This window comes from Halichoerus grypus, chromosome 4 (genome assembly GCF_964656455.1).
Source record: "Halichoerus grypus chromosome 4, mHalGry1.hap1.1, whole genome shotgun sequence".
Taxonomy (NCBI): Eukaryota; Metazoa; Chordata; class Mammalia; order Carnivora; family Phocidae; genus Halichoerus; species Halichoerus grypus.
The window spans coordinates 164,766,538-164,782,413 of NC_135715.1; the positions used below are offsets into that span (position 1 = coordinate 164,766,538).

The window sequence follows — 15,876 nt, forward strand, 5'->3', positions numbered from 1 at the left end:
TATATAACTATGAAATATTTCATTTGACTCACTGACATAAAGGTGTATTTTATAGACATGTGATTAAGTATTTATTAATTTTGACTTTTCAAGTTTCCTTTTTTATATTTTAAATGTTATAAAAAATAACATTTTTTTAAAGATCTCAAATATTTTCATAGGCCTTTGGTAAGCTCCTGCTTCTTAGGTGGTAACACCATCTGCTCCATCATTTCCTTCTGCCCTTGGTTGCTTAATCCCCTTCCTGCTCTTCAGCCTTCCTCTTTCTCCCACAGCCTTGAGAATCCCTCCATCTGCTCAAACTAAGGATGAGCCTAAGGAATTCTCTTTGTCTTTGATCCTCCAGCTTTTCTCCTGATCCTGGGAAATCAGGGCCTGTCCCTTGAAGGTGACGGGGAACCCAGAATGGAATATCTTAAACTCCGGTCGTGGAGGGGACAGACACTCACAATGAGCCTTTTTCTCCTTGCCTTCCCTCCATACTGGGTGTGCAGAAATCATGAAATTGGGGGATGACAGAAGTTTGGGATATGCTGAGCTATGCCACACATTTTTGAGGAATAATTTCCAAAACCAGATCTGATTGTTGCTATGGGCTAATGGGCATTTCCAGAAGCTGAGAGATGAAATAAAAAAGGATACTGATTCAAAAAATAACATAGCTCCCCTCCCAACTTTCAAAATAAAATAAAGAAATTACAGAAAATTAAATGCTTTTTAAAATTGAAGAGGTTACTGACTTAAAGGTATACTTTATTGGTCTTGTACGGGTGTCTGTATCTATAGAGTTATAGGAATAGAAGGTAGAAATATATCAATGTCATACATGCTTTCTTTTTCTGAAATCATTCTGAGATTAGGCTGGCCTATCTACCATCTAGATGTCAGTGTTTTATGTTTACAGCAATCTTATACATATTTGCACATACCCAGAATTTTCCAAGAACATTAATATTTATAATGATTTCATGAGGGATTAAAGATAGGAGCATATCCCCATTGGCAGGTGGGGTTTATGTCGCCTCCCCTTGAACCTGAGCTGGCCCAGGACTACTTTGACCAAGAGAGTACAGTGGATGTGATACTGTGTCAGGGGTGGGCATAGGCTTAAAGAGGACTAGAAATGTCCACTTTGGTCTCTTAGAGCCCTACACTGCCATATAAGAAGTCTGGCTACCCTGAGCTACCATACTGGATGAGCTGTGTGGAAAAAAAAAAAAAAAAAAAGAAGAGAAGGAACAGTAGGGCAGAGGAGACAAGCTGTTCCAAAATTCTACCATTTGGGTCATCCCAGTCCAACTGATGATCCAGACCTCGTGAAGTGGAGAGATGAACGTCCCTTCTGGGCCTTGTTTGAGTTTCTGACTCAGAATTGTGAGATATTATAATAATAAATTGTCATTTCAAGCAACTAGATTCTGGGACACTTCACTAAGCATGAATAGTTCATAATGTCTTAAACTACTATAACCAACTATTACTTTAATTTATAAAAGTACATATATAGATTTCATGAAATAAAGAAATGAAGTACATGTTGCATTTGAAAAATATGTCTAACAGGTTACTGGTGCAAAATTAAAGTGAGCTTAAGCAGCACATATGTTAACATTTTTGAAATGAATTAATCATCTAATATTAAGATTTAGGACTTCAAAGTCATTAGGACTTAAAAAATAATAGCTGATACTGCATCCACAGTGGTGACTAATCCACGACGGTATAATTAGCAAGAATGACAGATAATTTAATTTGCAGGGGGAAAAAATGAAGATCTTTCCTACGTTTTATACCGACACAAAAATGTAATGCCACTAAACTGATTAACAGAAAGAGATGGTTATTACCATACCTTGGAACCAAATAATCTGAAAGCATTTGTCAGGGCCCCCCCCAGAAAAGCCTTCTACTGATAACTCACTGAGCTGTTTCCAGAAGACATGGGTTCTTGGTCTCAGAGTTCCTGAGCTGTTCGCTCACTGTGCCAGAACAGCTGACCTCCCACAGTGTGTGCTTTAGGATCTCAGCAACTGAGAGCCGAAAGCGAGTTTGGAACTTCTTACTAATTAGGACGTAAAGGATTGGGTTCAAGCAACTATTGAGGAAAGCCAAGCCAGTGGAGAGGGGGATGCCGGCCTGAAGCACCTGGTGGAAATAGCTACTGTGGTGGATTGTGAGCTCCCAAATGCTAAACAGGTGATAAGGAGTCCAGCAAATCAAAAAGGCCATGACCACAGCCAGGATGGTCCAGAAATGCTTACTGGAGACCAGGATGCTTCGCTTCTTCACCTTGAAGATGAGACACAAGTAGCAAATGCTCATTGCTAGCAAGGGGAAGAGGTACCCGACAATAAATTTCACCCAGGTCAGAACATGGTGCCTCATCAAAGTAAGGTCAGGATCATGCTCATGGAAATTGTTATAGCAAATAGTGTGGTTATTGAACTCCAGAGTGTCCCGGAAGTAGAGGGCAGGACCACCCATTAGAGAAGCCACAAACCAAATGGATATAATAACAATCAGGGAGTTCCTTAGGGTTCGGTGCCGATGAGATACGACAGGATGGATCAAGTGGATATAGCGGTCCAGGCTGATCACCGTCAGGAAAAAGACACTAGCAAACATGTTCAACTGGGCAATGAAGGAATTGGCCTTGCACAACCAGATGCCAAAGGGCCAGTGGAAATTCATGGCCACATAGGAGATGTACAGAGGTAGGAAGAGAAGAAAAATAAAATCTGCAATAGCCAGATTGAGGAACCAGAGAGTGGTGACTGTCTTCTTCCACTTGAACCCCATGAACCAAATGACAATGGCATTTCCTGGAATGCCCAGAATAAATGCTAAACAGTATAACACCAGGGAGAGCCAATGAACAACTCCCAGTTGGACTTTCTCCTCCAAATCAGACTCTGAGGAATAATATTCCAGGTTATAGGAGTAGTTCTCGAATTCTTCAAATAATGTTTCCTCTAGATCTTCCATGACCTTGTCAAGTGGAGAATGAGGATATCTATAAAAGCAAATTTGAAAAGAAAGAAAACAATTTTTAAAAGAGGAAATGTTCGGTGAACAAGGAACATTAGGATAAAAATGTTTCATCTGATGAACTGGATGGAAATAGTACAATTTTTGGTAAGGTCTGTGATTATATTCTAGACATCCAAATCTTGGGGTACCTCAGTTTTGCTCTGATTACTCTCAAAGCTGTGACAGCTCATTTTTGCAAAGTATTCAGTAAGTGCTAAATTAAAATGATTGACTCTACAGGGCAATTCCTCTATCCGTAAGGCTTATAGGCCTGACTAGAGAGAATCTAACATTCAATAGGCATTTATTAGGTTCTGACTCTGCATTATTATTTTATGGAAGATACAAAAGAAAACAGAGGAATACTTATGTGGTGATGACTTCAAAGCCCTTAGTTATACCTTGACTTTCTAAGCTGTAGACAGAGTTCCAACTGCTTCATCAATCCACAAATCCAGATGTCATAGGCAAGACCTGGAGATTTTGACACACTATTTTGCACCCATGGATGTTTTGAATCTATGTTTATGAATGCAAACATGTTCATAAGAATTATATCAGTGTGGAAGACTTTTCAACCAAAAGGTATCTTTTGGAATAAAATTGACTATGACCATTTAATTTCTATACCAATTTCCTATAGAGTGCCCTAAATTTTATTGAAATTTTTATTTTATTGAAATTCCTTTGTTTTGAATTAATTTGGATTAATTATCTTCTACATTTACAACAAAAATGTGATTTGTTCAGTTTTATTTTGTTTATTTTTGCCCATACCAAAATTTATCTATTATAATTTCACCCAAAGTTAAGTTTTCTTTTGTGATCTTTTTTTTTTTCCTTCCTATCAAGACCAGTTTTTCTGGATTAAGAAGAGGTAAAAGTCATTTTTACAATCAAAACAAAGTTTACTGGGTACAATTTTAACTACATCAATTTTATTTTGTGTTATTTCTGTTTGTTAGTATTCAAAATCAAGAAGAAAGAAAATTAATAGTTGTATTCATTTCATGGAGCTACAGTAATTAATGGAGCAAACATATAAGATATGGGATTATAGGGGTGCCTGGGTGGCTCAGTCGGTTAAGTGTCTGCCCTCAGCTCAGGTCATGATCCCAGGGTGCTGGGATTGACCCCCGCGTGGGGCTCCCTGCTCAGCAGGGAGTCTGCTTCTCCCTCTCCCTCTGCCCCTCCGCCTGCTCATGCTCTCTCTCTCTCTCAAATAAATAAATAAATAAAATCTTTAAAAGAAAAAAAAATATGGGATTATAGTAGGGTTAGAATGAAGAGGTCAGAGCATGTAGTGTTGCTCAGAGACATCTCACATTAAATTCTACTAACACCGAATTCATCATCCTACCTCAAATTCTTTGAGGAGCCTGGCAGGACATAATTAAAAAATAAAAGCCATTCATTAGCCCCCTCCCAATCCCAGGCCCAGCCACCTTCTCTTTGTTTTTCAATATTCAGCTTAAGTGCCACCTTTTCCTGGAAACATTTCCTGACATTACCTTCCCCAGATAATTACAATAATAATCACTATTATTATAAAAAAAGGTCAATGTTATTGGGAATTGTCTAGGTGCCAGGCATGTATGGTCTAATTTGATCCTCACGAGAATCTTATAAAGTAGTTAAGTAATACTATTATTCCCATTTACAAGAAAAGATACTGAAGTTTAGGAAGCTTAGTGACTTGCTCAGGATCGCACAACCTATAACTGGAGAATCAGGATCTAGACTCAGATCTATTGGACCCAGAGCCTGAGCCCTTAGTTACCATGATTTTGTATGACACTGTACTCTTATTGTACTTAATACACTAATAAATTGTCATTGGTTTATCTTCAATTTCTGCCCTACCAAACTCTTAACTCCTTGAGAACAATGCCTGTCATCTCTGACCCTCATGGTGCCTAGTACACATCTTAACATATCACGGGTGCTTAACATGGGCTGGATAAATGATTGACTCGGCTACAGATCCTGTTCAGAACCAAATGTAACCAGAGAGTTTGTTAGTTCACCCCTAAGTCACCGTCATTGCCAGAATCTCTCTGGCCTTGACCCACAATGCTATCCCCAGGATCTTGGCTTTTTTCTTGACACCAAGTCTTATCTTTCATGTATCCTACTTCACTGAGCAAGAATTGGCTTCCTTCTTGCTGCCCTTTTCTTGCAGGTCTGGGGATCTTACTCTGCCCACTGCTTCTGGTGGCTGAACCTCCTCAATGTCAAATCTTTTCTAGCCTAGTGTCTAACTCCCTGTCTGTTTTCTGCCTGTATACTGGGACACCCTTCCCTCCTTGTGCCTATGACCTTTTAGGCTATTAGGAATTCTGAAGCCAAATGCCCCAGGTGGCAGTTTAAATCACCTTACAAAATCCTAAGCTGTAAGTAGAAGGACCTTCATTCTCCAAACACAGAAAGCCAATGGAAGACCCCTAATTGCACTAGAACCATTATCCTCACCAAAAGTCAGAAACGGCCCCTTCTAATGCCATTACTGAAATGATCACAGGGCCTGCTGAAGGACACCAACCACCTCACTTCCCAGTTCTCTTGGTTGGGGGGAAGGTACCTTGAGGATGAGTGATCTAGCTCGTCCATTTCAGAATCCCTTCAAACAGAAAACCCTGTATCAGAGAGGTCCCCAATCTTCCAGAAAGCAGATGAGTTGATTAGACACAAGGTCCAGTTAGTTCAAGCCTGGAGAAAGATCTTCGAGAGTTGCTGAATGCTGCCCAGCTGAATCCTTCACAGGAAATATAATCTAGGAATTCCCCTGTGACTTAGAGTAGATGTTTCTGTGTGGTGGTGATGGTGAGGGATATGGGTAGGATGGGGAAAAGACAGAAGTAAGGCAGAATTCAGCAACTGTCCCCCTGAGTCCTTGGACAAGCACAGTTAACCCTTAAGGACATATTCTTGTTTAATTATTACAGCTTGTTTATATGTTGCTTTACAGTTTATAGGCACCTCCGGATCTAATTAAGTTTCCAAATCTCATGCCTATGCACATATCTCGTGACTAACTATATGAGTTTCATAGGGCTCATGTGACAAAGTGCTCTAAACTTAAAATTTTTAAATAACAGAAATTTATTGTCTCACAGTCTGGAGGCTAGAAGTCTGAAGTCAGGTGTAGGTGGGGTGGTTTCCTTGTGAGGGATGTCTGTGAGGGAGAATCTGTCCCCTGCATTTTCCCTAGTTTCTGGTGATTTGCTGGCAAACTTTGGCCTTTCTTGGCTTGTACGTGTGTCACCCTAATATCTGCCTTCATCACCTCATGGTGCTCTCCCTGCGTGTCTGTCTCTGTGTCCAAATTTGCCCTTCCGTAAGGACACGAGTCATACTGGATTACAACCCACCCTAATGACCTCGTTTTAACTTGATGACCTCTGTAAAAACCCTAATTCCAAATAAGATCACATTGTGAAATGCTGAGGGTGAAGACTTCAACGGACCTTTTTGGAGGGGCACAATTCAACCCACAGCATTAGCCCAGAGCTGGCAGCCACCATTTCCGAATCGTAATCACTCATTCATTTAGCACATATTCAGTAAGTGCCTACATTTCTCAGGCACTATTCTAGTTAATTGTGCTTCTTCACTAAATGAGACAATTATTTCTTCCCTTTTAGATTTTAGATTCTAGCCGGAGAGAGTAAAAAATAAACATAATAGAAAAGCAAATTACATAGTGTGTTAAAGTGTGTTAAAAGCTGGTAAGTGCTGCAGGAAAACTGGGGAGGGGGGAGAATGGAATAAAGGGAAAAGGAGAGGGGGCTCTAATTTTCAGTAAGGTGGTCAGAGAAGGACTCATTGGGAAGCCAGCAACCACAAAGTCGGAGGGAGGTAAGGGAGTTAGTCGTGTGGATATTGCAGGCAAGAGTATTCTAGGCAGAGGAACAGCCAGTGCCTTATGGCAGAAGTGCCTCTAACGTATTCCGGAAATGGGAAGGATACCAGTATGTCTAGAACAGGGTGAGCAAGGTGAACAAGGGAAGAGTAGAAGAAAAGAAGCAACAAGGATGTGTGGGAGGTCAGATATGTAGACACTTGCCGGCCATTGGCGGACTCTGGTTTTTACTCTAAGGGAAACGGGGGATGCCCCTAAAGGATCTGAGCCGAGCAGAAAAGTAATCTGTTTCTATTATGGTGCAATCCCTCCTTCTGCTATGCTGAGAACAGACCACTGTGGGTAGTGGTGGCCGTGGCGGTGGGCAAGCAAGCGTACAAGTAGCAAGACCGATTCGAGGATTATTGGAATAATCCCGGCCAGAGAGGAGGGTGGTTTGGATCAAGGGGGTAGCAGAAGTGATGAGAAAGGACCGAATTTGGGGCACCTGGGTGGCTCAGTTGGTTGAGCATCTGACTCTTGATTCCGGCTCAGGTCGTGATCTCAGGGCTGTGGGATTGAGCCCTTGGTCGGGCTCTGCGCCCAGTGGGGAGTCTTTCCCTCGGCCCCTCCCTCCACTCACGCACATGCTCTCTCTCTACCTCTCTCTCTCAAATAAATAAATAAATCTTAAAAAAAAAAAAAGGACAGACTGATTTGTAATTTGTATTTTGAAGACAGAATCAATAGGTTTCTTAGTGGATCAGATGTGAAAGAGAAGAGTAAAAAATGACCCCCAGGCTTGGGGGCCTTGTGTACCAGGGTCTAAGGCCCTCTACTACCCCTTGTTCCCTCTTGTCATTGGCTAGAATATGGATGCAGTGAGGAGCTATCTTGCACCACATGGATGAGGAAAACATGTGTCTTCATAAGCTGTAAGAAGCGTGGGCCCTCCTATGACCTCGTGGAGCACAGCTGCCCTACTTCTCTGGCCTTTCTCCTTCTGGAGGAAGTGAGAACATATTGGCCCTGCTATTCTTTTGGGCTTTTGCTAAAGCAGCAGGACCTGTATCCTAACTCATTTAGCTCCCCTGGGCCTTGCCTATAAGCACTGTGGCGGAGACCTGGCCATGCCCACGTCCTGTGACAAGATGCTGCAAGAAACCCTTGAGGAAGTGGCTATTCCTACCAATGGCCATGGCTTCTGGAAGCTTCCTGGGAGAGAGGGAGTGGGGAGCTTCCCTTGGGGACAACAGAAAGAGAAAGAAGCTGACCTTGTAAGGAGGATCTCTCTACCCCAGCAAGAGTCATTTAAGGAACACCCTTTTCAATCATGGAGACCCGAATATGAGGGAGTGTTTGCAATTGACCATGGTAAGCTATAAGACTCCTACTTTATAAGGAAATGAGGAGCAGATCTTGAGTTGTGACGATATTAGACCTATACTCTTTTGGCAGAGGTTAAACATCCTCTGCCCTCTATTTCAAATTCAAATGTCCCAGGGGGCAGGTAACCATAAGAGGTGTGGTAGTTCAGGTTGGGGAGACAATGGGATTTGAGGGAACTGAAGAACAATAGACTCGCCCACAGTGGTCAGCAGCTACTCCGTCCTAGCCAATTGTCTCAGTGTGGGAAATAAGGGCTTAGTGTTGTCAGAGTTTTTGAAGAATGGCTGGATATCTACGTTACTAATGTGAAAAGCTTCCAGCTTCCAAACTACTATTTCAGAACCAAACCGCTGTGGACCGCATTCAGACCATCTACAAATTTGTGACCCCTGGGGCGGGCCAACTCTTGAAAACTTTGCGCTTTTAACAGTGAAGGTGGAGGCTACACCCTAAAATGGAAATAGAAACTCTGAATTGGCCTCTGCAAATGACTTGCCCCTTGGTCTCAGGAAGGCGACCGTAGATTTAAGACTACTCAACGCCTCTCCAGAGACCCTCACTTTAACTTTCTACCAATTAATACAGCAGACTAGCTGTGAGTTGGGACAAAGGAAAGGGAGAGGGACAAGGAGACTCTGTGCTGAGCGTGGAGCCCGACACGGGGCTCGATCTCACGACCCATGAGATCAGATGACCTGAGCTAAAATCACAAAGTTGGATGCTCAGCTGACTGAGCCACCCCGGCGCCCCTAGAGACGACTTTTTTATTTTTATTTTTTTTTTTAGAGATGACTTTTTAAACTTTTAAAAATTGATATTCTGCTGTATCATCAATCGTGTTGTGTTCATCTGTGGTGGGATAAGAGAGAAAGGGCAGAAAGAGATACAGAAAGAAAACACGAGAAAATGTGTCCTCAGTTTAATGATGTGGATACAGCACACACACACGTGCTTCTGACACATGCACATATGGCTTAGAAAGTGATGGAAGGATGAGAATCAGACGCAGCAGTGAAACGAGAGAAACATCTGGGCGAGAGAAACGAGCCTTGCTGGGCAGTCACCCGAAATGAAGATGAACAGCAAGCGAAGTGAGTCTTTAAACCCAGGCCTAAGGGAAACACTGTCTCTTACTTAACAGGCAGCGTCCATCCGTGTTGGCCCGCAGTGACTTTCCATCGGGACCTCGTACAGCTTTCTCGATGTGGAAATGCTTCGAAGAGCACAATAATAACAATGCCAGGATGAGACTTTCGGACTTGACTGGAAAGAGGAAAGAGCTACTATATTTGTCTTAGGCCATATGTGCTGCTGAAAGGCAAATAAATTATTCCGACTGAGATGAAGACTAACAAAGGCATACGTGACCATAACAGTTTTTGAGGGGCCACTTAAGTAAGTGCCAGGCTGCGCCGTGTGTGAGAACAGACGCGGGCTCCCCCAAGTCGGCTGGAAACGCATGCAAAACGCTCGGCGTGGAGCAGAGATCAGGGGACTGTCCCTGAAGGGTATGGTTTGGTTTCCAAAGAATGTGAAGAGGTTTGTTTACCGCGGGGAATCAGATTCTGGGAGGACCCACGTTATCACATTCCTGGGTGACATTTACCCAGAGACTCAAGTGGCAAATGTCTAGTCCTGGAGCAGGGAACTGTTTTTAAAATTAAATAAATTGGTTTCTGCTCTATTCAGATTTAAAAGATCGTAAAGCCTGAACTCTTCTCTGAATAAATAGATTTCACTGCAAGAGTCCTGGCAGAAAGCGTAGTGATAAATCGTCTGTAAAACCCAGATGATTTTGGGGAAAGACATCTGGTAGAAATGTGTATCATTTTACTTTTAAAGGTGACTTTCAACTTTTAAACTTTTTTTTTTTTTAAAGATTTTATTTATTTATTTGACAGAGAGAGACACAGCAAGAGAGGGAACACAAGCAGGGGGAGTGGGAGAGGGAGAAGCAGGCTTCTCGCTGAGCAGGGAGCCCGATGCGGGACTCGATCCCAGGACCCCGGGATCATGACCTGAGCGGAAGGCAGACGCTTAATGACTGAGCCACCCAGGCGCCCCTCAACTTTTAAACTTTTAAATGTAGCTCGGCTATAGAGGGAAGCATTTTGTTTATCTACCTTGACAAAACACAAAGATTCCTTCTGGCAGAACATTTGGTGAATGCAAAGGGGTTTAATTTAGTTCCATAGTGATGAGTTAGATGGATTTTTATGGACAATTGCAAAAGTCTTAAGAAAAGTTAGTCTCTAATGTACTTGGAACAGAGAAAAAGATTTGATGTTGCTGATCTTTGTCTATGAGGATTGCCCTTGTAGAGTTCCCCCATCAACCCTGGTAAGAAAAGAACTTGAGAGCTGAATGTGCCTCCTGTGAAAACCTTGAGGGAACATGTATTTTGCTTCTGAATGGACGACAGGAATGAGTAGAAAGAATCGATGGACATGACAGAGAAACTCTGGTGAATACCATAGATCCATGACCCGGGAAACTTTATTTTCCAAGCGCTGTCTTCTTAGGGAAGAGAGATTTTTTTTTTTTTTTAAAGAATGTGTGTGTGTGGGGGTGGGGGTGGTTATTTGGAGGCATTGCTCAATATTTTCCACTAGCTATCAAATATAAACTCTATACCACACCCCAGGTTGTATTCAAGATGTTTGACACCGGGAGAATATTTTGCTGCCCTTTGGATGAACAATCTCTACTTGGAAGATGCTGCAGTATAGCAATGTTTTATAAAGATACTCTGTTGATTCGGTCAAGGGAAGCAAAGGAGGTTTAAATTGGAACAAAAGGTTGGGTTGTTCCAATCGGAGGAGATGGAGCAGTGATTTTCATATCGCTTCTCCCACCCCAAGCCCTGGCATCACATAGCCATTAATAGAGAAACATCTCGCCTATCTGTAGTTCTTATGTCGTTTATTACTTAATGTCAGACATTAAGATAAATAACAACAGTCCTTGGCATGCTAGGAAGATGGAAGTATTTTGGTTTGGCTCAAAAAAGACAACAAAAAAAGGGGAGTGTTCTGGTAATGAAGCCCTTGAATGTCATGTTTAGTATTTGGATTTTATTCCGTTGCCAGTTGGGAGCAAGTAAAAATGTTTGCAGCAGGGAGTGACCCCACGGAACCTTTGTTTTTGTAAAGATTGTCTGGCAGCAGTTTGGGAGAATGTCACCATGACTGAAGCCAAAGATGGAAGGGCCTTAGGCATGAGAGTGAGAATAAAGATGAGGGAGACATCTTTGATAGACTTTCATCTGGGAAATTAATAGACGCTTTCAGGAAGCTTAGCTAAACTGAGTATAACCTTCACAATGACTTTTTTATTGAGTTGGCATTAAAATGAACCTCAGATAGGAAAGCTAACTAATTTTAGGCATACAAATGTTTTATTCACTTTTAAAGGCAGTGGGGTTGGGAGAGAGTTCTTCCTTTATGTGAAAAAAAAAAAAAAACAATTGAATTACGTGGAAATGAAATGATACCTATTTTCATTCTGTTGGGGTCCAGGTCTTTTCATAAAAAGGCACCTGCAGGCTGATTGCAAGTCTAAACCCCAGGTTCCGCTTGAACAGTTGAAGAGGACACAGCACATATTTGCAAAGTCAACACCTACTTACGTCTCCGTTGTTTCAATGCTTCACCCAGAAATTCGTGTCCGGAGTCGTACAATCCGTATGGCTCTGTGGATTGCTCGGAGAAAACAGTGAACGATTAGCTTTGGGTCAGGGAGAAACTTGCAGGCTTAATTTGTTTACGAGACTTTGAGCTAATGAACACACAGGTATAATTGAAATACTCAGCAATAAAGTGGTCCATGGGCTCTGGAATCACAATGCCTGTTATCTGATCCCAGTCCCACCTCTTCCTGGCTCTGGAATCTTAGACATATCACCTCCTACCTCAAAACCTCTGCTTCCTCGCTTGTAAAATGGTATAGGAATGGCACTAACTCTTAGGGTGGCTGCAATCATCACATAAGGAAATCCTCAAAAAGAGGCTTACTCAGGATCTGGCACATAAAGCATATTCATGATTTGATTATTGATTGTTGCCAGTTCAGGACTAAATCGAGCACACAGTGGAGGGGGAGGTAGAATAGAAGAGGACTTGTTTGTGTTACTTCATGAAAAGTGTGAGAAGAGGGGCCTCTGGGGTGGCTCAGTCGGTTAAGTGTCTGCCTTCGGTTCAGGTCATGATCTCAGGGTCCTGGGATTGAGCCCCACATGGGACTTCCTCCTCAACAGGGAGCTTGCTTCTCCCTCTCCTCCCAGCTTGTGCTCTCTCTCGCTATCTCTCTCTCTCAAATAAATAAATAAAATCTTAAAAAAAAAAAGTGTGAGAAGATTTTAATCAGAGATTTAAAAACTTGTTTTGGCAGAGGAGAGCCTGGGTGGCTCAGTCTGTTAAGTGTCCGACTCTTGATTTTGGCTCAGGTCATGATCTCAGAGGGCCTGCTTAAGAGTCTCCCCCTCCCTCTCCCTCTGCCTCTCTCTCTCTCTCTCAAAAATTAAATAAATAAAACTAAAAAAAAAAAAAAAACTTGTTTTGGGGGCACCTGGCTGGCTCAGTCAGAAGAGCAAGCCACTCTTGGTCTTGGGGTCATGAGTTCAAGCCCCACGTTGGGAGTAGAGATTACCTAAATAACTTTTAAAAGTATAAATAAATAAATACTTGCTTTCTTTTGGGGCACCTGGGGGGCTCAGTCAGTTAAGTGTCTGCCTTCGGCTCAGATCATAATCTTAGGGTCCTGGGATTGAGCCCTACATCCAAGCCCCACAACCAGCTCCCTGCTCAGTGGGAAGCCTACTTATCCCTCGGCCCCTCCCCCCTGCTTATTCCCGTACACTCGCATTCTCAAATAAATAAAATCTTTTTTAAAAAACTTGTTTTGTTTTGTGGGCTTCATATTTTTAAAAATATTAAATCTGTATGGAGTTCACACATTGTTAGATGCCTGCCTTCTGAAGGTGTTTGAGTTGGGGGCCCCCCTGTGTCTAGCCCTCAGATACCATTATTATCCCCATATCTGGCCGAGAGTGGTGAAAAATGGAATACTATAGAGCATTATATTCCTCTTACTTCTCTCTTTTAAATAAGCTACCTATTTACTTTTGAATAAGGATATGGTCTAGGCCTTTTTACTTTTTTCATTCTTTTTAAATGTAAGCTCTATGCCAAACATGGGGTTCGGACTCATGACACTGAGATAAAGAGTCGCGATCAAGACTCACGTGTTCTACCAACTGAGCCAGCCAGGCACCCCAACACAGTCTAAGTCTTTATCTCACTTCTTTCCAAATTTTACCCAGAGTCTGGGAGAATCACCACCATCAATAACGTAATGTTTCAAAACCTTGGTCATAGCAAAGAGAAAACCCCAAATCAGTATTTCCTTGAAAAGGGATTTTTCAAGTAATTTTTTAGCAGAAGGAATGCGGGTACTGAATTTGAAAACCTCGATGGCACAGGACTTGTGTAACTTTATTTTTGTAGGGCATATGACTACACAGCTGCTAGAGACCCGAATTTTCCCAATTTATGTTTTGGATATTTTCATTCACATAAATGGTCAACACTAAAGCTTTCATCTTTTTAAATGTCTTCTGACAGTATTATGTCTCCTGAAGAATTGATTTTGGCAGCAGGAGTCACAACAGGGCACCTCACCGATTACACGACCTCTCATAAGTAGGTACCACCCATGGTTTAAATTCCGAAACGTCAGGGGCACCCAGTATAACTCTGTGCAGCCTACCATAACATACCGGTTTTCTATCTCATCATTACTTGGCACTGAAGACGTCCTGCTTCTCAGTCACGTATTGCCAATGACATTTACAGAAGTCCAAGGGGAATACCCAATTTAGGGTGGAAACTGAATGGGCAGCCACTGGAGTCTTACTTTAATTTATACTAAGACGTTTCCTTTGTTAAGGAGAGAGAAGGCCTGGGCGCCTTGGTGGCTCAGTCGGTTAAGCGTCAGACTGTTGGATTCGGCTCAGCTCGTGATCTTATAGGTCCTGAGATGGAGGCTCACATCAGGCTCTGCTCTCAGTGGGGAGTCTGCTTGAGATTCTCTCCCTTTGCCCTGTCCCCACTCGCATGCTCTCATGCTCTCTCCCTTGCTCTCTAAAATCAATCAATCAATCTTAAAAAAAAAATTAAAAAGGAGAAAGAAGGCTATTCTAAAGAAGGAACAGAAATCAAGGGACTTGCAGAATAGACTGAATTTGTAGCCACTTCACAAAACAATACTGTGTATCACTGGGAGAGGTGGTAAGTGAACTTGGTCAAGGAGTTGGAAAGGAAACTTGTTTTGGTTGCAACAGTAAAGTTTTTTCAACACCCAGCAAAAATGTGGGGGCTGGAGGGAAGGGCAACAATTCTCGAACTTCCGCCCATTCATGTAAGATTATGCCTGACAATATTTTTGCCTTTTTCCCCTCCCTGGGAGGACATGGGAGGGGGTGTGGGATAAAATGTAGTCGCAGAAGATAAAATAAAGCCTAAGTTGAAAGTCTTGCCAACGGATCATTATCAAACAGTTGGGTTCCAGAACTGTTATTTTGATGGTTTAGAGCCGTTCTTCATGAACATTTAAAATGATTTTATGGTAATGAAAACAAAGCTGGCAGCCTCAGCCCCATCTTGTCATGGTCAATCCGCCTTAGGAGGAGTTTCTTAAGGTTGGCAAAACAGATTTCGAGAAGACCACTGGAAAGCGAAGGCAGCGTAAAAGGAAGGACTCGGGAGACTGAGGGGACTCGAAGCTATGTCTTTGTTGGCATGTTTGAAGCAAGCCAGCGAGAAAGGAAAACTGAAGGAGTCTGATAGCTGTCTGCAGATACTCGAAGATGAGGAAAAAGTGAGACATTTACTCTCTGTGTTTCTCATGTTGGAGCTAGGGCAAAAAAATGTTGGCATAACAGCCAGGAAAATTTTGGCTTAGTAGAAACAAGAATTTATAGCTGTTCAAAACGGAGAATGTTAGAAACCTACCAGCCAACAAATCGGGCAAACAGATGCATAGCATTGGGTGGGCACTGAGGGGGGTTTGGGCACAGGCTGGCTCCCTGATGGGGAGGCTCCAGAAGGCACGGAGGCATGCATGAAGGGGGGTCTTTAACTTCATCTTTTAAGAGCAAGAATCTATGACAACTGTTCTTGAGATTATTTTTGAGCCCTTATTTTCTATCTACTGATTAGGACACTGAAGACGAGGAAAATTGCTGAACTTGGAAAAACCATCGGCCAGCAAGCTGGCATCGTTCCAATTCTTATCCAAATTTGTGAATGTACATGTTCTTAACCTTTAGGCACCCCAGGCACAAGAAGCCTTTCTCAGGCAGAAGAGATTCTGAGAATGACACTGACTTTAGAGAATAATTCTACTTTCCTTTACTAGAGCGATACCTGTGGCTAAATGAAAAAAACAAAACAAAACAAAAAATGAAGCAGTCTTCCCTACAAACGAGGATTACTAGATAGGAGGAAGCTGAGAATGACATGAGAGCCTCTTGGGTTCTTTCTTAGACCTCCTCACCACTCACCACCTGCCACCCCCACCCCTAGGCGCAGGGGACCAGCCTGGGCACACAGGTTGTA

The 15,876-nt window shown here is 42.4% G+C and overlaps 1 protein-coding gene across 1 annotated transcript; it reads right to left on the reverse strand.

The window, feature by feature from the left end:
• Nucleotides 1-1,525: 1,525 nt before the first annotated feature.
• Nucleotides 1,526-11,940, reverse strand: CMKLR2 (chemerin chemokine-like receptor 2). The gene is made up of 2 exons (XM_036107970.2): nt 11,889-11,940; nt 1,526-3,013 (listed from the first exon to the last, which is right to left on the reverse strand). Exon 2 carries the CDS (start codon nt 2,983-2,985, stop codon nt 1,918-1,920), a length of 1,068 nt encoding a protein of 355 aa, XP_035963863.1. The 5' UTR covers nt 2,986-3,013; nt 11,889-11,940; the 3' UTR covers nt 1,526-1,917.
• Between the last annotated feature and the right edge of the window lie 3,936 nt (nt 11,941-15,876).

Excerpts from the sequence above, each read along its gene's own strand:
- CMKLR2 (XM_036107970.2), bottom strand. The coding sequence starts at position 2,985 with ATGGAAGATCTAGAGGAAACATTATTTGAAGAATTCGAGAACTACTCC.